The sequence below is a fragment of the Pogona vitticeps genome, chromosome 5 (assembly GCF_051106095.1).
Source record: "Pogona vitticeps strain Pit_001003342236 chromosome 5, PviZW2.1, whole genome shotgun sequence".
Lineage (NCBI taxonomy): Eukaryota > Metazoa > Chordata > Lepidosauria > Squamata > Agamidae > Pogona > Pogona vitticeps.
In genome coordinates, this window is record NC_135787.1 from 183,578,499 (window position 1) to 183,600,003 (window position 21,505).

At 42.3% G+C, this 21,505-nt stretch overlaps 1 protein-coding gene across 1 annotated transcript; it reads left to right on the forward strand.

The window, feature by feature from the left end:
• Positions 1–6,656: 6,656 nt before the first annotated feature.
• On the forward strand, positions 6,657–17,818 carry CAPZA3 (capping actin protein of muscle Z-line subunit alpha 3). The gene has a single exon (XM_078376404.1). It carries the CDS (start codon positions 7,973–7,975, stop codon positions 8,870–8,872), a length of 900 nt encoding a protein of 299 aa, XP_078232530.1. The 5' UTR covers positions 6,657–7,972; the 3' UTR covers positions 8,873–17,818.
• The last annotated feature ends 3,687 nt before the right edge of the window (positions 17,819–21,505 follow it).

A 21,505-nucleotide genomic window follows, 5' to 3' on the forward strand; every position in this document is an offset into this window, starting at 1 on the left:
CGTCCCCGCCGGTGTCCGGGGCCGGCGGGGAAACCCATCCCGCGCGCGCCCACACGCCCACCAGGCGGCCCGCGGGGGCGGGGCGGGGCGAGCTGACGTCACAATCGCCCGGCAAAGGGGCAGCCGCCTTCGGCTCTCGGGTCCCGCCAGCGCCTCCCCAGCGTCATGGATGGCGTCATATACGGGCCGTTGCCGAGGCAACCGTTTCCTCGCGCCCGCCCCACTCCTGCTCCCGAGGGCCCGAGGAAAGCGGGCCAAAGTATTTAAAATGTTATTTAAAAAAAAATAAAAATGCCCACCCAAATCAGAGAAATTAGGGGCTATAAATAGATAGATAGATAGATAGATAGATAGATAGATAGATAGATAGATAGATAGATAGATAGATAGATAGATAGATAGATAGATAGATAGATAGATAGATAGATAGATAGATAGATAGATAGATAGATAAAGCATCGCACTGTGGGGCCAGACCTATCTGGTTCTGTATTTGCACCACAAATCTGCAAGGTCGATTTTAAACTGGGAGCCAATCCCTCTTCCACAGCAGTGTAGTGAAGATCTGTGACTGTGGTTTTAAAGTCAGGTGTTCTTGTAAATCCAACATTTTTGAATACCTATACCTACAACCACAACCCCAGAACTTCTCTATAGGTTTGTTTTGGAGGGGAACATGTATGCCAGTTCGCTGTGCTGAACCATACCCTGATGTTTCAGATTTCCATCTGTTCTGTATGATGAACACTGATGCCAGACGTGGGAACTGTAATCTGTGGTTTGGCAACCTTTTTTAATTGTGAAGGCAGGGGGGAACACACATTTTACCAAAGGAGAAGGCCACACCTAGATTCCCTAATAAGGAGATCTGCAAATTTACCAGTTTAAAATGTGAGATATTCTGCTTTATTTCTATGTATACAAATTGTTGCTGAAAATATAGTCTAATATTGAAATGTGTCTTTTCCTGCAAAATGCAGGAATCCTGCCCCACATACTTAATAAAATAGACAAATTATTCTGAGGGACACCTCTCACAGCCATTTTCCACATGCAACTCAGTAAGTTCAGTTACAGTGCCAGAAATTGGGAATTCTATTCGCCTGAAGTGCTGACTGCTAATCATGTGCGTAAATAGTGAGGTGGCCTGAACATCGTTTATTAAGCATTTGGAATAATGCAAATTGCTGCAAAAAAGAGACACCAGCGTCACACATACATATATCATAATAGCCTCCATCTTCTGGCCAGTCAATGGGGTCAGAATATGTTCCTTCACTTCTGCAGACCCCAATCAACACTTTGGTTTTCACTCAGCTAAAGCAACAGAAGCAGATGTTAGAGATAGACCATGACCTGGAAGACCATGACATTTTTTACCATTTGGGATTGCAGCCTAAAGGCATTAAACAAGGAGGAAACATGCCAGATTTTTCTTAAAATGCATAGCTCTAAGCTATAGGTTTTAATGGCAAGAACTATTAAGAGCACAAGACTTCTGGCAAATCTTTATACCACACACCACTAGTTCTTTACAGCTGGAGTAAAGATATGGAAAACTCCAGTGAAATTTGGCTGAATTTGGTGTCATTTGGAAATACTAATTTCTGCACTTTCACTTCCCCTCTTCAAAAGCCCTTGGAATACACAGAAGGGTTTTTAACCCAATGAAAGTGTTCTGCTATAATTTTTTTTAATGACACCTGACTTCTGTTAAATTGGCCATTTTTATGTATATGAATACGCCTTCAGGACCAGTAGATGGAAGCTAAATGAGGAACCGTCATTCCTTAAAGAACACGAAGTTAGTGAAAGCTGAAGCTGGCTGGAGTCTGAACAGACCATCTCATAGCAATAGAACAAACTAGTCAGTCTCTCAGAACTTTTATTAGCATAAACTAAAAATCACATATACAGGATAACAAACTATTAATTAACTGAATCTACAAATTCATTATGTCTCAGTCTGCAGTCTCACTGGTTCAAAAAGGCTGTCACATTCTTCACTATAATAAATGACTCTCCTGTTGAGAAAATATACAGTAACTCCATGTGTTACTATCCAGACAGCTCCTCTTCTTGAACAAAAATGGATCTAAATATTTTCTGCAGAGATCCATAGAGAATGGACCATACAAAATCATGTGAGAGAGTGACTCCGTCCCACTCAGCTTGCAGGAGCATTTCTTCTCGCTGTATGGAATCTCCTATACAGCATTGCCAATGGAATGGCATTGCATCTTGCAAGGCTAAAGGCCCTGCATTCCAGGGTATTCTAGCAGGTAAAGATACTGTGCTGGTTGGCAATCTGCAGGCTTATCGGCACACAGGTCTTATTTGCAGCATTCTGCAGTTCCTGTGCTTGTTTGTCCAACAGCCTACATTTTATCATTTGATATGCTTCCAGTTGGGACTTTGAACCCAGGGAGTCCATTGTGACGCTCATCGGTCTAATTTTCTCAACCAAATTAGATGAGCCTATGGGGGCATCCTCTAGAAGTTGTAGTAGACTCTTAACCCTCTAGCAAGGGTTGACCTGCTTCTAAACACAGAGTGGCATAAGAGACACATCTTGGCATCCCGTAAGAATGAGGCTTGGATCCATTCCATTGAGCAGTCCATAGCACTCGTCCACATGGGAACTCCATAGAACACTTGCAGCATAATTTTGGCATTAAACAAGAGGCACTGTTAGATAAAAATTGTCTCTGTTAAAATGGAAATGGGCAATGGCCTGCACTGTCACCTTAGCACAGCGATGGCAAACCTATGGCATGCGTGCCTCAGTTGGCATGCGGAGCCCTTTCTGCTGGCATGCAAGCCATAAGTCGCTGGATCGCTACCCCCCCCCCCTGCACAGCCAAATCTGAGAAGGTGGCTGTAGCCACGGTGCTGCCGCTTCGGCAGGCAGATCCAAAGTGGGGTCTTGAGGCACCTCCGTGCCAGGATTCCTCCTTCCGCTGCCACTTCCAGTTCTGCTGACGCCACTTCCAGTTCCAACGCAGCACGCTGCCCACTGGGTTCCCCCCCCCCAGTTTGGGCACGCGACCCCAAAAAATTTTGCCACCACGGCCCTTGCAGAACTCAATATTGCTTTGCAATGCTGAAACAGGTGTGTTTGTAGTAAAACTGTATACCTAAATATTTAAATTGCTTAACCTGTCCAATATTATTTTCCTTGAATGTCCAACTGAATATTTTCCATTTTTGGCAAAAATCATGATTTCAGATTTGCTATAATTCAATTGGAGTTTATTATTTGATAGGTGCTCCGTGCAACTGTTGATTAATCGTTTAAGTCCTTGGCGCGTCTGAAAAAGGATTACAATATCATCTGTAGGGGCTAGCACACAGTCCTGTTTTACTTCCCTGTTGAGAAGACTCTCTGGAAAAGACCCTGATGTTGGGAAAGTGTGAGGGCAAGAGGAGAAGGGGACGACAGAGGACAAGATGGTTGGACAGGGTCATTGAAGCGACCAACATGAATTTGACCCAGCTCCGGGAGGCAGTGGAAGACAGGAGGGCCTGGCGTGCTCTGGTCCATGGGGTCACGAAGGGTCGGACATGACTGAACAACAAACAACAAATCATCTGTGTAAAGCAATATTGATACATGGTGTGGTCTGAATTTAGGGGGTGTGACACAGTCTACTCCATCTAGATAGGGGGCTATGTCATTTTAAAAAAAGGTTGGACAATGTACGGGCTAGCACACAGCCCTGTTTTACTTCCCTGTTTGCTAAAATTTGCTTGGATAAGTGTGCGTCTGAAGAAAGTCTAATCTGACAAGTAGTACTGGAGTATAAGTTTCTAATGAGATAAAGCAATCTTTTATCTATGCCTAAATTGTACAGTTTGTCCCATAACAGTGCTTTTTCTACTGAGTTGAATGCGCCCTTCAGATCCAGAAAGGCCACATGAAGCTTAGCGTTGTCCACCTTTATCTGTTTATTAATAAGATGTGACAAAATAAGGCCATGACCTAGCATTGAGTTGACCAGTCTGAAACCTATTTGTTCTACACCCAGTAATATCTGATTCCTAATCCAATGGTTGAGTTTATTTAATAAATGTTTTACGTATAATTTGCCAATGATAGATAATAGGCTGATAGGTCTGTAGTTATCTGGTGATCGATGCTCTCCATTTGTATAAATAGAGACAATACAGTAATTGTTTTGTCTATCATTGAAAAAAGGAGGGCCAGAAGCAACACCCACCAATCAGGACCAGATTTTAGTAAATCCAGTGGAAAGAACAAACTAGAAGGATCAATGTTCTGAATCCCGGCGCTTGCTAGTTCAAACCATTCATAGTAGGAGCACATCTCTATACATAATAAATGGCCACACTAGATCTGATTCAATTCATCTCGCCCAATAGTAGTTAGTCAGATAAAATCAAGAAGCCCATAAAAATATTGATACTATTTTATTATTATATTGCTTTGGTGATTTTAGTATTGTTTTAACTCACTGTTTTTTCCCCTTTTTCTTTCATCATCAGAGGTATGGCCACAGCAATTGTGGTTGGCCACTGTGGTTGACTGGACACAGCCACTACAAAAACAGTAATGCTGTTCAGTACTGGTTGATCTGCAGAAAGAACTGCCTGCACTGATGAAACCATGGATTTTCAACATATGCAAGGGTTTTTTATTTTATTGTGGTAAAGATGTATGCAGTGAACTGCTTCAGGAGAGTGGGATTTGCTTCAAAAGCAATAAACTATTTTTAATCAATTAATATAAATCCTGGCACAGAATATTCAAGTTCTTTTTAGTTATTATGGCAAACAGCCATTGACAGATAGGTAGTAAACCATCTATGGACATCAGTTATCACCACATCTTAGTGGCAGTAAATTTCATAAGTTAATTAGACATTTTGTGAGGAAAACCAATATTTTGTGTGTCATAAACTGAGAAGCAATCAATTTCTTACAGTGACTCCCATTCTGTGTTATCACAGGATGGTCTGTTTCTAAAACATGTATGGTTTAATAATCCCATGTCATGTCTCATCTCCCTTGCCTGTTGACTTTTTCTCAAACAAGAAAACCTGACATGATAAATTGCTATAGGTTGATATGATTTTAATGATGCTATTCATGACTGTAGTGGATTTTTTAAAAACTGCTACTGTTTATTTGATCCATTGTTTAGGATAATCTTTAATTTGTGTAAAATATATGTGTAAATTGTATTTTTTTTCTAAAGAAGCAGGATGAACGTTTATAGATAAACAAATGAGGTACTTAACTCCTTTATTTTTCTTGCTATTCTTTGTATATTTTCAAATATCAGTATTTTCAGATATCTCAGTATCATAGATATGTGGAGTGAAATCCAAGTACTCATTCTGTTTCTTAAAATTAGACCACCACTTCAGTCATCAAACTGCTACAGAATTGTTTTAGGCTGGGTGCTTGATTACAATTACTATTTAAGTATATTATTTAAGCATATCAAATGCTTTACTCTCCTTATTACACCTGAACATCTCAAAGTTTATTTTTCCTAATTGTTGTTGTTTTGATTTATACATCTCCCCATAGTCCTAGAGCACTCTCTGGGAAGTTTGCAACATCATCACGCAAATACACACTCCCCCCCCCCCCCCGCAAGCTGGGTACTCATTTTACCAACCTCAGAAGAATGGAAGGCTGAGTGGACCTTGAGCTGATATAAAAACAACAAGAAAGTATTTTGTTCAAATTTATGGTATCTTTGAACCAACTACGTACATCTAGTAGCAGACCAAACAAATTCTGCTGTCCTCTTGCCCAAGGGCTAGTTGTTTTCATCTGCTGCAGTGCTACAGGCTATGTAGTAGTGAATTTGTCTCCCTTTGTGACCTCTGCGTTGCTGATATCACAGTAAAGATGACTAGATTTTCACTGCAGAGACAGGTTTAGCTGATAACAACATGAAGACCTCAGACCAAGGCAAATAAAGTAATGCTTGGAAACTCCATCATCACAAGAACTACTATGTGGTCTGCTATCTGAGTGTACTACCTGCAGGCTACTAATAATGTTCTCAGTCCTTTGATATTCAGGTAGGTAAAAAAAAGTATACCACAATCAAAAAATCAACCACCGAGCAATTTCCAGAAAACCTAATAGCATCTTGGATTCTTTCAAATGTTGTTATACTAGGTGGACCTGCAATAAAATCCTGCAGGACAGAGTGCTCCTATTTCATGTTTCAGCCAGCCTACATGTTCCATTCCACCCAACACCTCAAATGTCCATTTCTCTTTTCCAGATGACAATTTCTCAATCCATGGTTCCTGAACATGGTCCTCATTGGGTTGTGCTTGGATGGGATGAGGGATGAGTTCCCCGTGGGATTTTTTCTCCCTATATATTTTATTATTCTACAACTCTTGAGGTTTCCCCATGCCTGCTGATGCCTTTTTCCCTCCGCAGCCTCAGCTGGCTCACACAGCCAGTTTCTGTTAGCTATGACTAATCTCTGCTAAGGGACCTTGAGCCTGTATACTTGCTTTGTACATTTGAAACAACAAGGATTCTAGTTTTTCAGAAACCAACCCTACAAAATATGAACTCATTCGTTTAGTCGTTTAGTTGTGTCCGACTCTTCGTGACCCCATGGACCGGAGCACGCCAGGCCCTCCTATCTTCCACTGCCTCCTGGAGTTGGGTCAGATTCATGTTGGTTGCTTCTGTGACACTGTCCAACCATCTCATCCTCTGTCGTCCCCTTCTCCTCTTGCCTTCACACTTTCCCAACATTAAGGTCTTTTCCAGGGAGTCCTCTCTTCTCATGGGATGGCCAAAGTAGTGGAGCCTCAGCTTCAGGATCTGTCCTTCCAGTGAGCACTCAGGGTTGATTTCCTTTAGAATTGATAGGTTTGTTCTCCTTGCAGTCCAGGGGACTCTGAAGAGTCTCCTCCAGCACCACAATTCAAAAGCATCAATTCTTCGGCGGTCAGCTTTCTTTATGGTCCAGCTCTCACTTCCATACATCACTACAGGAAAAACCATAGCTTTGACTATTCGGACTTTTGTTGGCAAGGTGATGTCTCTGCTTTTTAAGATGCTGTCAAGGTTTGTCATCGCTTTCCTCCCGAGAAGCAGGTGTCTTTTAATTTCTTGGCTGCTGTCTCCATCTGCAGTGATTATGGAGCCCAAGAAGGTAAACTATGAACTAGCTCACCGTATTTTCAAGAATTTGGATCTTGGTTTGTAATCCAGCCTAATACTTTGCAATCATCCCTTACTGTTCAAAATCACATTTAGAAGTTTCATGCTGACAAGGATGTGGAAGTGCTGGCTGCCAAAAAAAATTTGTTCTGTGATGCAGGACTTTCTTCTTTTAAACCACGATGGAAGTGTTTTGGACCAAGAAATTTCACGGCTTGGAAAATGCTATAGATCTCAACTCTCAAATCATGACCTCTGGCAAGACTAACAGCTGGTCCTGAAGGAGCTACCTTCAGAATGGTTGTAAATACAGCACCATATCACTGTGCCTTGCCTGCTACAGACTTGCTGAACATTTGACTTCTACAACATTCATAAGACTATTTTTATTTAAGAGAATAAATACTGATAAGGTTGCAGTTCACTGATAAACATGTTTGCTAAGAAATAGGTTCCACTGAATTCAATGGTAGGGGCACCTCAGATCTCAAGGGTGACAGCAAATGCCTTCTATTAACGTCTTAATTTATAGCAATTTGACAATGAGAATTATGCAAACCGAGTCACACCAGCAAGCATAATAAGATTTAGGCCATGGTGTTGACCCTCAGAAGTACTAAAGCGAACTGTAAGTTGAAGTTAAAATTGTAGATTAGTTCTAGATTGTCTTGATCTATTTTAGTCTTGGAAAGATCTAGAATAAGCTGTGCAGATGCATGTTTGAAAAAGAAGCATACATTCAGTGTTGTTTGGACACTATTATCAACAAAAAATAATTTCCATGCTCATCTGAAACATAGAGATGCTTGGTGCCTTTTCCAAAAACCACGTTTTGACCACATCTTTTGCTTGTTTATTCCAAAGACAGATCATGACATCTAAAGAAGAAGATGACCTCTCTACAGAAGAGAAAATAAACTTAATCTGTGGTTTGCTGCAACAGGCTCCACCAGGGGAATTCAGGAATGTTTTCGAAGATCTTCGTCTTCTGGTTTGTGACGATCATCTCATGAGGCATGAGGCTGCTCAGGTGTGTGCCAATCACACCAGGAACAACTTTACAACTGTGAGCATAAGAGGGGAATGTTCCTTAGTGACTCGGCACAATGATGTTGGAGGGAATCGGTTCTTTGATCCACAGAGCAAGGTTTCTTTCAGATTTGATCACCTAACAAGAAGAGCTGATAAAATTCTGCATTATCAAGGGGCCAGAAGAGATGGTGTAGAGTTATGGAGAGAAACCCTTAATGTCACTTTAGAAAACTATGTGAAAAAGCATTTCTCTTCAGGAAACTGTCGTGTTTACTGGAAGACCCTCAAAAGCAGCCCATTTTTTGTGGTGTGCATTGAAAGCCATCAGTATAAGCATTTCTGGAATGCTCTTTGGAAATCTGAATGGACCCTTGCTATTACTCCCCCAGTTACACAGGTCACTGGGAGTATTACTCTGCAGATACACTACTTCAGAAAAGCTAATCTCCATTGGACAGCAAGCCATAATATTGAGGAATCTATATACTTGATTAACCGGACTCAGTTTGCCTTGGATTTTGAGAAATTAATTGAATCTGAAGACAACAAATTTCAGATTGGCTTGGTGGAAAGCCTCCAGGTTTTATCAGATGAAATATGGAAAATGCTACGTAGACGACTCCCAGTCACTCGTACTGAAATCCGTTGGAAGAAACTGCTGACTTCTTAGAGAAGAGAGGTTAAGGCATCTGGAAGTGATATATCATTAAGCTTGCTGAAGTGCATTCTGTAGCAAACAAAAAAATGATCACCAAGTACATTCCCACTGATTCCCTTGATTTATTGCCTAATGGTTCATGGGAATGGGGAATCATTCAACTTAATGGATAATATTCAGGTCAGTAGTGTCTAGGCTGGATTGTACTTTTATTTAATTTCTCTTTATATGCAGTGCATCTGAGCGTTCAGTCTGGAGGCAGGCGGTGCATCATGGCCTCTCCCAATTTGAAGAGACCCTTGTCCAGCAGGCCGAAGCAAAGTGGCTGTCACAAAAGCAGCAAAATCAGGGAGATAGACGGGTTACAGATTGTATTTGTCCTCAGTGTGGAAGGGATTGTCACTTTTGAATTGGGCTTCTCAGCCACACTAGACGCTGTTCCAAGTCCTCCATGCGGAGCATGATACCATAGTCTCTCGAGACTGAAGAATGCCTATTCCTATACAAAAGAATGCTCCTTAAGTGAAACAATTAAAAAAAACACAAAAGGTTGCACCTTTATGCCAGAATGAACCCAGAGGAAAGACCCAAAAGTACCAAGGTGTTTAATATTATCTTTTAAATCAATTTCTATTTAAACATTTCATGCTTTTAAAGCTGTACACTAGCTACTGACTCTTCTTTCAGGATTTTTAAAAACATTCTACAGGAGGAGCTCTCCCCCACACTTCCTGTATCCAGCCTTCTAAATGCTCTTTTGTTGCACTTGAATAATTGGTAATCCTGGGATGTTTTTGCCTTCTGCTGTTTAGAGAAGGAAAAGAGATTGGATTTACATTTTCTTAAAGAAATACCCGTTTTGGCACCTGTCAGTGAAATGGATTGCATCTGCCTCAGAAACGTACACATTTGGGAGCCTTGCAATACATTTTGAATGGAAAAATATGAACAATATCATGTGTACATACATTTCAAAAATGTGACTGATTAAATGAATCCATTTGCATTGAAAAAGGCTTACAAACATGCTTTAGGCAAAGTTAACATGTGTACAGAAAGGAAAATATGGTGGTGGGGAATGCTCACTCAAATATACAGAGAGGAAATATCCTCTCATAACCCAGTATGGAAAAGTTATGGGATGGGAATGCCAATGGAAATTGGGAAACTACATAAAATGAGTCTGTTAGATTTTCAATCCCAACTCATGCTACATATGACACCAGGTGATTACCTGCATTGAATGTTATGTTAATCCTCTCCAGTCTCTGGAACTTGCATGGTTTGCCAGCTGAGACAGACAAGTTCCAAGAAATAAATGCCTAAAAATGATTATGAGGAATAAGAAAGTAGGGGGATTCTGAGAGATGTTGACATACGGCTGGGATCCAAGATAACCCTGTGGCAGTCAGAAGGTTTTTCGTCGGGGTCTTGAGTGTGCCATGTTTTTCCTACAGAAAACAATTGTGCACATGCATTGAATTCATACTGACTCTAACATGGTAGGACTTTTTCATATCATTCTGGACATGTTTGATCCATGATAATGGATCCATGGAAGGAACAATGAAAACTCTTCTCTTGTACACACATCAAGTTTTTCAATGCTCTATATAATGTTGGCATGATTTAAGGAGGATAATTTTCATTTTCTGTCCATTGGAACTGTCCATTGGGCCCACTCAATAACAAGCATGACAGCTCCATGTAGACTATGAAGATAGCAGGCAGGGATCATGCTGAGGTCGAGCTGAGGACCAAAAGCTCACCAGCAGGATAGCATCAGTGAATGCAGATACTGAAAAACAGGTCCCTCATATTTTTGGTAGGAAGTGAGGACTGTCTTTTTTCAATCAGGTCTTTAATGGAATTTAATGGCTTATTTTACTGTCATTATCTAATGGTATTGTAGTGAAGTACGAATTCCTGTATTCCCAAGTTAATTCAAACAGCTTCTGAAACAAAATGCAAACTGGGTCTTGCATTTGGTACACATTCTTCATAACCATCCTTTTGGTGGATGCTTTGGCAGACTTTCAAGAGAAGAAATGCCATATTCCCTTAAGTGTATTCTCAAAGGCTTTCATGGCTGGAATCCAATGGTTGTTGTAGGTTTTTCGGGCTGTCTGGCCATGTTCTTGAGGTTTTTCTTCCTAACATTCTGCCATTCTCGGTGGCCAGCATCTTCAGAGGACAGGAGTCAGAACTCTGTGTTCTGGTGCAGTTTTGTGGGATAGTTGAGTATTTATAGCTGTGGGGTGACCTTTTTGTCCTTTTCAGGAGATTGGGTGATTATGGTGATCACTGTGTTTTTTGGTGGTGGTGTGTTGTTGTGATAACGAGGAGAGATGATCTGTCACTGATGGGTGTCGTTAGCTGGCATTTTGTGTGCATGATCACTGGTCCTTGTGGCTGGGTAGAATTTGTTGACCTTTTGCAGGCTGTGTTTTTCAGTGCTGGGAGTCAGGCTTTGTTGAGTTTTAGACTTTCTTCTTTTTTTGTTGAAGCTCTGCTAGTGTTTGTGGATTTCAATGGTTTCCCTGTGCAGTCTAACATAATGATTGCTGGTGTTGTCCAGTACTTCTGAGTTTTGAAATAGAATTTCATGTCCAGCTTGTTTCAGGGCATGTTCAGCTACTTTTGATTTTTCCAGTTGTTTTAGTCTGCAGTGTCTCTCATGTTCTTTGATTCTGGTGAAAAAAACCTAGAACAACCATTCTCTTAAGCCCTTGCTGTGTTGACAATGCAGCTTAAAGGCAATGTTCCTAAAAACTGGCTAAAATCCTGTTGCTTAACACACTAAATCACATTAAAGTAAGCCCATTGAATCAGTGATGTTGTGATGCTCCTCAATAGGTTCCATTGATTCAAATGGGCCTATTCTAGTTGTGAAATTCTATGCCGATGTAAATTGCAAGCAGTAGGCCCATTTGGATCAATGGAGTTTATGGAAAAGTTGACTCAACAAATCTCCAGTGGGCCTACTCTAGTGCAACTCACTATGCTAAGCAACGAGATTTCAGCTACTGTGTTGGTACATAGCAGTAACTACAGTATATAGAGGAAACCACTCTGAACTGTCCCAGAGGCAGTCATCTGGAAACATTACTTCTTGATTCTTACAATAACTGAGGGAGGGGGGAATCAGAGCTAATTCATGAAGACAGTAGTCCTCTGGTGGATGTCCATTCAACTTTTTTCCCATTGCTCAACTTGGCTGACAGCCTCTCTCCCATGAAGAAAGAGGAGGCTGTTGATGCAGAAGTGGAACACTGTTTGGGCATGTGATGTCAAGATTTTTCTTTCACCCTTCTGCTCCTTCCCCTTTTGCAATTCTTGGCACCTCAAACTCTGTTTGCTGCATCACAATTTGTTGTGACGGGGGAGTGGGGTGGTCAAATAGAGAAAATAAAGATTTGTGGTGGCAATGGGTATGCATCTTGCTTTGGGCCCAAAGCTGGCAATAAACTGTGACAGTGCAGACCTAGTTATTACTGAGATGGTAAATCTACGCCTGTGTGTGCCACTTACGACAAGTAGGTGGAACCACACATGAGTGCATTCTACTCCCCTGCGGAAGAAACAAAAAGAAGAGAAAGGAATGAAATTCCTCTATAGCAGCCGTTTTTCTCAACATGCTAGTCTTCCACACATGGAAATTTATTTATAGAGCCCACATTAAGGCTCATCACCTTGGTAAGAACCAAATGACTGTCATGCCGTACTAAAGGGTATATTTTACAGCTTATCATGAAAAGCACAGGAACAGCTGCAGGAGCCATTAACATTCAACTGAACAATGTCCAGTTAGACAGACTTGTGACACCCAAAGGGGAGCTATGTAATATGAACATTGTCTTAGACAATTGAATTATTTATTCATTAAGATTCTTTTTTCTGGTTTCCCCACTGGCACTTCTGCTACATTTGCTAAAGTGTGTGCCTTAGAGAATGTGTGCATAGGGGAGTGACTAAATGCACAGAGCAGGCCACTAATCACAATGAAATTATAATGAGTTTTTCATGGTCCATTGTCATTTACTTATCTACATGGAATTACTACCTCTATTTTCAAATGTTTCCCATTAGCATGAACATTTAAAATACAGATGTATATATTTTGCAGTGTGCAGTTTTCAAAGATAGAGACATTTCTTGTACATTTGGTAGGATTTCTGTTTCTCCAGAGTACAGTACTATTAACCAGGTCGATGGATTGAAACTTGAACCAAAGTCCATCCTTAGTCATTAGGTGGTCCCATCAGTGTAAATTACAATGTTCCTATATAAAATATTGGATGATTCATTAGAAAATAAGAATCTTTCAAAGAGGAGCTATGTACGTTTGTTGAAGGAAAACATGGAGTCACGTGACACCTCAAAGACTGCTAAGTTTTATTTGGCATGAGCTTTCTTGGACTATAACCCACTTCAACAGGTTTGAATGCAGAAGGGCCCCATTGTGCAAGTTTGCAAGATTGATTGCATGATCAGGACCTGCTTAGTGAGGAAATATTTATGTGAGTGCCCTTTCACTCCAAACAGGTCATTGACCATAGTGTATAGCCTCATTATATGTAACTTTATACAGTAAAGGAAAGGTGGAAGCAATGAAATGCAAAAAGGTCTAACATGATGATAGTAATCAGTGGTCATCAAGGGTCAGAGACTGTCCTTGAGGATGACAGAGATCTCATGGTGGTCATAAAGGGGTATTTAAGATCCTTAGTGGGTGATCAGTACATCTAATCCAGGAAGGTTAACACTTACTGGCCAGGATCCAAATCATGATCTATGCTTGGTTTAAGTGCAGTCCTGTAAATTGGAGTGGCAAACTACTGATCATTATCAAAGTACCAGTTGTGTTGCCGGGCATGTATCTAATTGCTCAAGTGGGAGTGCATTCCAGAACACAAGCACCATCTCATTAATTAGCAGCAATCTGCCACTGTAACATACGTACATGATTTCAGCTACACAATCATAAATCAAAGTTGGATTCTGGCCATAGTATGGGGGAAAGTGTTTTAAGTCCATACAAGGTCGATAGTTCTGATCCATTTAGTACTAACATGCACAGAGAGGTGCGAGGAGATTCAGACTGTGATTATAATGACAGATACTTTGGGATTTGCTCTACAACTTAGCATCGGGGAATTCAAAATATTGTTCAACTATCACATGACACAAGGCCAATTTGAATCAACCCAGCTCTTGTTTTCAATTTGGAATTCCCCCGCCCCCGGTTGCCCTTGTTGCTGGAGGCCTCTTTTTTTAAAGCTAGAATTACTGTATTTGAATGGTGTTTTGCCTGTGTGATTGTTTTCTACAAGAGAATGGGGGACAAGATTCTTTGTGGTATTAAGGTGATGGTGTATTAAGGTGGGGTATGATATTTTGGGACAATGGGAATACTCACCCCTGTGATCTTTGTTCACCCTATAATGTTTTTTAAACAAACAAAATAACCACCAGGTTTAATGCTATATCATGTTATCACTGCATTGATACAGTAATTTAGCAGTAGATCACCTCTGCACAGGAAAGGAAGAAGAAGAAGAAGAAGAAGAAGAAGAAGAAGAAGAAGAAGAAGAAGAAGAAGAAGAAGAAGAAGAAGAAGAAGAAGAAGAAGAAGAAGAAGAAGAAGAAGAAGAAGAAGAAGAAGAAGAAGAAGAAACGAGACCCAAGGATAATCTGGTGGGCAGTTTCAAAAGAAGGGAAGCTGTGGGTACATACCAAATTCCATTGGATTGAGAGCCAGTGCTATCAAAACAGTATGGGATCTTTGTATGATTATCTTAACCAAATACAATTGTGAAAGAGATTGTGTATCATGCTGCATTGCAGTCACACCTTCAAATGGCTTGAAGGTAACAGCCATCCTCTATAGCCTTTCTTCAATAATTGGGTGATTTGTTACATCTAATAATTGGGTTGCCATTTAGGTAATATAGTTAAAGCGATTCAAAGACTTTCATAAATATCACTCATTCTAATTTATAGGCACCTAATTTATTAGACCATTAAACCAACAGGAGGCCACTACTCAATTCTTCAAAAATGGCAACATTTTGTTCTCTGTCATTCTTTGTAGGCATTCAGTGGGGTGCCTGGACAATTCAAGGATTTTATGCTAATGTGAATCAGAGACAAACTCCTGAAGAAATCCATTTTGTTTCCATGTGCTGTCAACTTAAATGTCTCTCAGAACAGAGATGTTTAAAAATATAGGTATCCCCTTCAACAGGATCAAAATGGTTATGTTCTTCCTGTCATGACCTGTGTCCCTCTATGTGCTTGCTTGTGACTGTGAATGCCAGCTATGCTTGTACCTTAAGAGCTGCCTTCTCCTGTACTTAGCTCCTTATGAGCTCTGCTAAATGTTTGAGGTCCTAAACTATGTGTGTTGGCCAACTTAAGTTCAGCGGGTGGCAGCTATGAAAGAGGTTTTCCAAAACCAATGCCAACTCTAACACTTTCATTAACAAAAACTGTTTAGCTCTATGATGAGCCTTAAGGTAGTTGGCCACAATCGACATCTTAAGGAAGACTTTGGAGATGGGTGGCAATGTATTCTTCTGACCTTTCTACAGGTTACTTTGCAGTCACTGATGAAATGAGAGTACCCATCTGTTTTTCTGCTATGTATTTCTGCTTCTTTAAAAATATTGTTTTGAAGATTATATTCAGCTTCCTGCTGGCTGGCTGGCTGACTGACTGAGTGCACCCGGCTATGGAGCCAAGAGTTGATGGCTTGATCCCCACTTCGCTCTCTGGGAGAAGAGCCAGCCTGTGTATCCTTGACTGCACAGTTCCAGATTAATTTCCAATAAATAAATACCTTTTGGTAATAGCCACTTTGAAGAAGATGAAGTACCTATTTTGAAGATAAATAAGTCCTACTGCAAAATTAGGAGAAAGTTATGCTGAGTAAGGCTGAAAAGTTCATCTTGTCTAGCAGTCTGTTTCCATACTGACTGATCAGGTGTCTATGGGAGGCCCATAAGCAGGGCATGAGGCCAATAACATTTTTCTCCCATCTTGCCTAGCAACTACGAACAATTCACACAGCCACCATTGCTGGTGGGAATCAAGCATTATCATTCATGAATTTGTCAATCCCTATTTAAAACAGTTCCAATTGATGGCCATCATATATTATTGTACCATTTCCACTGTTTATGCAGTGGCTGAAATCGATCATTTACTGCAACAGTTTCTTGTAAATTAAAGACTCCTCCCTTCCTACAGCTTCCCCAAGACCAAAGGGATCCCAAAGGAGTCTTGGGAAATTAATTTCTGAAAAACTGCTGCAGCTGATTATGTCATCAGCCTTTCACAGCATATGTTGTGCTACTGGATTTCAGTCAGTGTACAAAGTAGTACCCTGGTGGCTTTTTAAAAAACAAATATGAATAAACCATTTACATTTAAAGCTTAGCACATAGTTAAAACTATGAAAGTCACTGCTGCAAGATGTAGGGATGGATGCCAAAATGGATGGCTTTAAAATAGGTTTAAATAAATGGTCCTTCATGGAGATTAAGGCAATGGAAGACTACTGGTCAGGAAGGTTCTATCTCACCTCCAGCAGGTGTCCAATCCACCAGTTTTTCTTAGGTTCTTATTTTAATGATGGCATCCAAAGACTTATATCTTCTCAGTGGCATTTTCGATTCCATTGCCTTCTCTCATTTGAACAGCAGGTTCTATGTCTGTTCAAACACCATTTGACACAATGCCAGAGATGGTTTATCATATCATAAGAAGTTGTTGTTGAGAAACACAATTCCTTATTGTCTTAAGCAGAGGGAACCTATTTATGTGCCTCTCTGGATCATGGTCACATGGCCATGTAATAACAATTTATTTTGGTTTGTAAATAACATTTTGTTAACTTGGGATTCAATAAAAAGGATTGTCTTTCTTTTTCCCTTAGCCAAAAGACAATAGTTTCAAAGAACGTAAATCAGTCTTAAGGAGCTTATAGCTTAGAAAGCTGTTGTAGCTGATGAATAATTGTAATGTAGGAATAGAAACAGAATTCACATAAAAGTAAAATATACTTTGCAGTGCCAGAAAAGCTGGGCTGTTTCTACCATTCTGGTCCACACTTGGAAGACAGCCAAACATTGCCTGGGGAAATTAAGCTCTCCCTGATGAAGAAAGAGAAAAGCTACTTGAGCAAAGACATTAATATGCCTTCACAGTGCTGAAAAAGACATGGACTATTTACCATAGTAAAAGAAAACTGGCTGCAAGCAAACACAGACTACAAATAGGACATCACAGCCAAGGTTTTGATTGGAGGCTGTCTGGGATGAAGTTGACTCAGATTATTTCTGTCTTTCAAAATACAGAGAGATGTGTTGTGTGTCTTTGCACTGGGACCTTCAAAATTAAGATGCATCAAGATGTGAAGCTTTAAACAGCCAACACCAGATAGCTATAATGTCTCTGGGTACATGCAAGCATACACCTAAGGCTTTCTCTGTTTCCACTTTCTTCCAGCCTAATAATAAAAATTGTGTGGTGTCAAGTCAATTCTGACTTACAGTGACCCTTTCCAGGGTTTTCTAGATAGCGAATACACAGAAGTAATTTACCATTCCATTCTTCTGGAGCCATCCTGGGATTGTGCAGCTTGCCGATGAAAACATGGGGTGGCTGTTCCCCCAGGAGGCAGAATGGAGAATCAAACGCAAACCCTCTGCCTAAATCACTGAACTATTTAGCCATCCAACAATAACTGTGTGCCATCAAGTCAATTCTGACTTATGGCAACCCTTTTCGAAGTTGTCTAGGCAGAGGTTTACCATTCTAGGGGCATTCTGGGACTGTGCAGCTTGCCCAAGGCCATAAAGCTGACTTTTCTAGGATGAATAGTGGGGAACCAAACTCCTAACCTCTGGCTCTGCAAACAGATACCTAACTCACTGATCTATCCAGCTAGCATTTCAGCAGAAGACTGGAACAGAGTGGCCCACAACCTATCTCCAAGTAATGGACCCATCATAGTGTAAGTCTAGCAGCCCCCCTGGCACTGATCCGTTGGTTCTTATAAAATTCCCCACCACTGAAGTTTAATAAACCTTGATCATGGCCTCTTCTACTGTAAATAAATAGTATTTTCCCCAAAAGGCACTGTGTCCCTGTGAAAACCTCAAGACATTATCCATGCAGTGACAGAATTCAAATTTTAAGCCACGCAGGAATGCATACGAGAGATATTAAATGAAAGGATTAAAATGACAAAGAAGTAATTGTAGAAGAGCTCCCTCCATTTCCTCAGGAGAGCTCCCTCCATTTCCTCAGGAAGTTTTGTCTAGGAAGGAAGCAGAGGTACTGGCTCTATGGGCTTTTCTGGCTTATTCTCTCTGTCCCCACCCCCCACCGCATGGTTAAATTGGGACTTCCCAGGAGAGCTCCCTCCATTTCCTCAGGAAGTTTTGTCTAGGAAGGAAGCAGAGGTACTGGCTCTATGGGCTTTTCTGGCTTATTCTCTCTGTCCCCACCCCCCACCGCATGGTTAAATTGGGACTTCCCAGGAGAGCTCCCTCCATTTCCTCAGGAAGTTTTGTCTAGGAAGGAAGCAGAGGTACTGGCTCTATGGGCTTTTCTGGCTTATTCTCTCTGTCCCCACCCCCCACCGCATGGCTAAATTGGGACTTCCCAGGAGAGCTCCCTCCATTTCCTCAGGAAGTTTTGTCTAGGAAGGAAGCAGAGGTACTGGCTCTATGGGCTTTTCTGGCTTATTCTCTCTGTCCCCACCCCCCACCGCATGGTTAAATTGGGACTTCCCAGGAGAGCTCCCTCCATTTCCTCAGGAAGTTTTGTCTAGGAAGGAAGCAGAGGTACTGGCTCTATGGGCTTTTCTGGCTTATTCTCTCTGTCCCCACCCCCCACCGCATGGTTAAATTGGGACTTCCCAGGAGAGCTCCCTCCATTTCCTCAGGAAGTTTTGTCTAGGAAGGAAGCAGAGGTACTGGCTCTATGGGCTTTTCTGGCTTATTCTCTCTGTCCCCACCCCCCACTGCATGGTTAAATTGGGACTTCCCAGGAGAGCTCCCTCCATTTCCTCAGGAAGTTTTGTCTAGGAAGGAAGCAGAGGTACTGGCTCTATGGGCTTTTCTGGCTTATTCTCTCTGTCCCCACCCCCCACCGCATGGTTAAATTGGGACTTCCCAGGAGAGCTTTTCTCCATTTCCTCAGGAAGTTTTGTCTAGGAAGGAAGCAGAGGTACTGGCTTTATGGGCTTTTCTGGCTTATTCTCTCTGTCCCCACCCCCCACCGCATGGCTAAATTGGGACTTCCCAGGAGAGCTCCCTCCATTTCCTCAGGAAGTTTTGTCTAGGAAGGAAGCAGAGGTACTGGCTCTATGGGCTTTTCTGGCTTATTCTCTCTGTCCCCACCCCCCACCGCATGGTTAAATTGGGACTTCCCAGGAGAGCTCCCTCCATTTCCTCAGGAAGTTTTGTCTAGGAAGGAAGCAGAGGTACTGGCTCTATGGGCTTTTCTGGCTTATTCTCTCTGTCCCCACCCCCCACCGCATGGTTAAATTGGGACTTCCCAGGAGAGCTTTTCTCCATTTCCTCAGGAAGTTTTGTCTAGGAAGGAAGCAGAGGTACTGGATTTATGGGCTTTTCTGGCTTATTCTCTCTGTCCCCACCCCCCACCGCATGGCTAAATTGGGACTTCCCAGGAGAGCTCCCTCCATTTCCTCAGGAAGTTTTGTCTAGGAAGGAAGCAGAGGTACTGGCTCTATGGGCTTTTCTGGCTTATTCTCTCTGTCCCCACCCCCCACCGCATGGTTAAATTGGGACTTCCCAGGAGAGCTCCCTCCATTTCCTCAGGAAGTTTTGTCTAGGAAGGAAGCAGAGGTACTGGCTTTATGGGCTTTTCTGGCTTATTCTCTCTGTCCCCACCCCCCACCGCATGGCTAAATTGGGACTTCCCAGGAGAGCTCCCTCCATTTCCTCAGGAAGTTTTGTCTAGGAAGGAAGCAGAGGTACTGGCTCTATGGGCTTTTCTGGCTTATTCTCTCTGTCCCCACCCCCCACCGCATGGTTAAATTGGGACTTCCCAGGAGAGCTCCCTCCATTTCCTCAGGAAGTTTTTGTCTAGGAAGGAAGCAGAGGTACTGGCTCTATGGGCTTTTCTGGCTTATTCTCTCTGTCCCCACCCCCCACCGCATGGTTAAATTGGGACTTCCCAGGAGAGCTCCCTCCATTTCCTCAGGAAGTTTTGTCTAGGAAGGAAGCAGAGGTACTGGCTCTATGGGCTTTTCTGGCTTATTCTCTCTGTCCCCACCCCCCACCGCATGGTTAAATTGGGACTTCCCAGGAGAGCTCCCTCCATTTCCTCAGGAAGTTTTGTCTAGGAAGGAAGCAGAGGTACTGGCTCTATGGGCTTTTCTGGCTTATTCTCTCTGTCCCCACCCCCCACCGCATGGTTAAATTGGGACTTCCCAGGACCGAAACTGTCAAATACTCCTATTCTATCTACGATCCCATCTCCGTCCTTAACATGGTAGATATGCATGGCCTGTGGGAAGGTGGAGTTTTAGCTTTGAAGGAGGCTGAGCAGGAGAGCGTGTCAAATGGCGTGCTAAATCTTCAAATCCTATCTTTACCGAAATTTGATACATTGGAATGACAACAAACATAGAACACTTCCACACTATTAGAGAGGAGGCCGGGTAGGTGGGGCTCGTCAGCCCTGGAAGGCAGCCCATCTAGGAGAAGGAAAACTCCGACTTCAAACCTCCACTGCCTTGTGGCTATATCCACTTATGGAAAGGGCTTCAGGAGATAACCTCGAGGCAAAATCCGGAGCCGGAGTCCCGGAGGCAGTTTATATCATTCCGCCAACTCCTGCGACGTCACTGGAACCAATTGTACTGGCTCTTGCCTTTCCACTGGACAATTTCAGTGACGTGGAGAGGGGGGATTTGCTGCTTGGGTAACAGCCTATCCTCCATACTACTTTACCCAGGCTTCGTGCTCTGGAGAGGACACTCCAGCTTCGCATACAGCGTCGAAACAACACGGGAAGTAGCAGTTACCGGTTATAAGTCCTTGCTCAATTGGCGTAGAGCATGATGCCAGGGGCTACTTCTGACGGTGGGAGAGGTCATTACACCTCACCAGGTAGATACCGCCCGCCTTAAGCTGGGCAGCCCCCAGCCAGTAAGGTGCTACCTCGCCACGGTCTGTTAACTTCACGGGGTGCGTGGGGTTTAGGGTCAAACCTGACAAGCAGATCGATAACTGTGCACCATGCAACAATCGTAAGAAAACGCCTGCCCTAAAGCTGGGCACCTGGAATGTACGGACAATGACCCCTGGCTTTCCTGACTACGGCTTTCCTAATGACCTGCAAGAAATAGACGATGTGCGCAAGACAGCTGTCATTGACATGGAACTGAGTAGACTGCAGATGGACATTGTTGCCCTGCAAGAGACAAGATTGCCAGACTCGGGATCTGTCAAGGAAAAAAACTTCTCATTCTTCTGGCAGGGAAAACCATCGAATGAGACCAGGGAATATGGTGTTGGCTTTGCAGTCAGAAATACTCTCCTGAGATACATTGTTCCACCTACTGTGGGGAGTGAAAGAATCCTGTCTCTGCAGCTCCACTCATCA

Coding starts and splice junctions, on each gene's coding strand:
- CAPZA3 (XM_078376404.1), top strand. CDS start 7,973: ATGCTTGGTGCCTTTTCCAAAAACCACGTTTTGACCACATCTTTTGCT.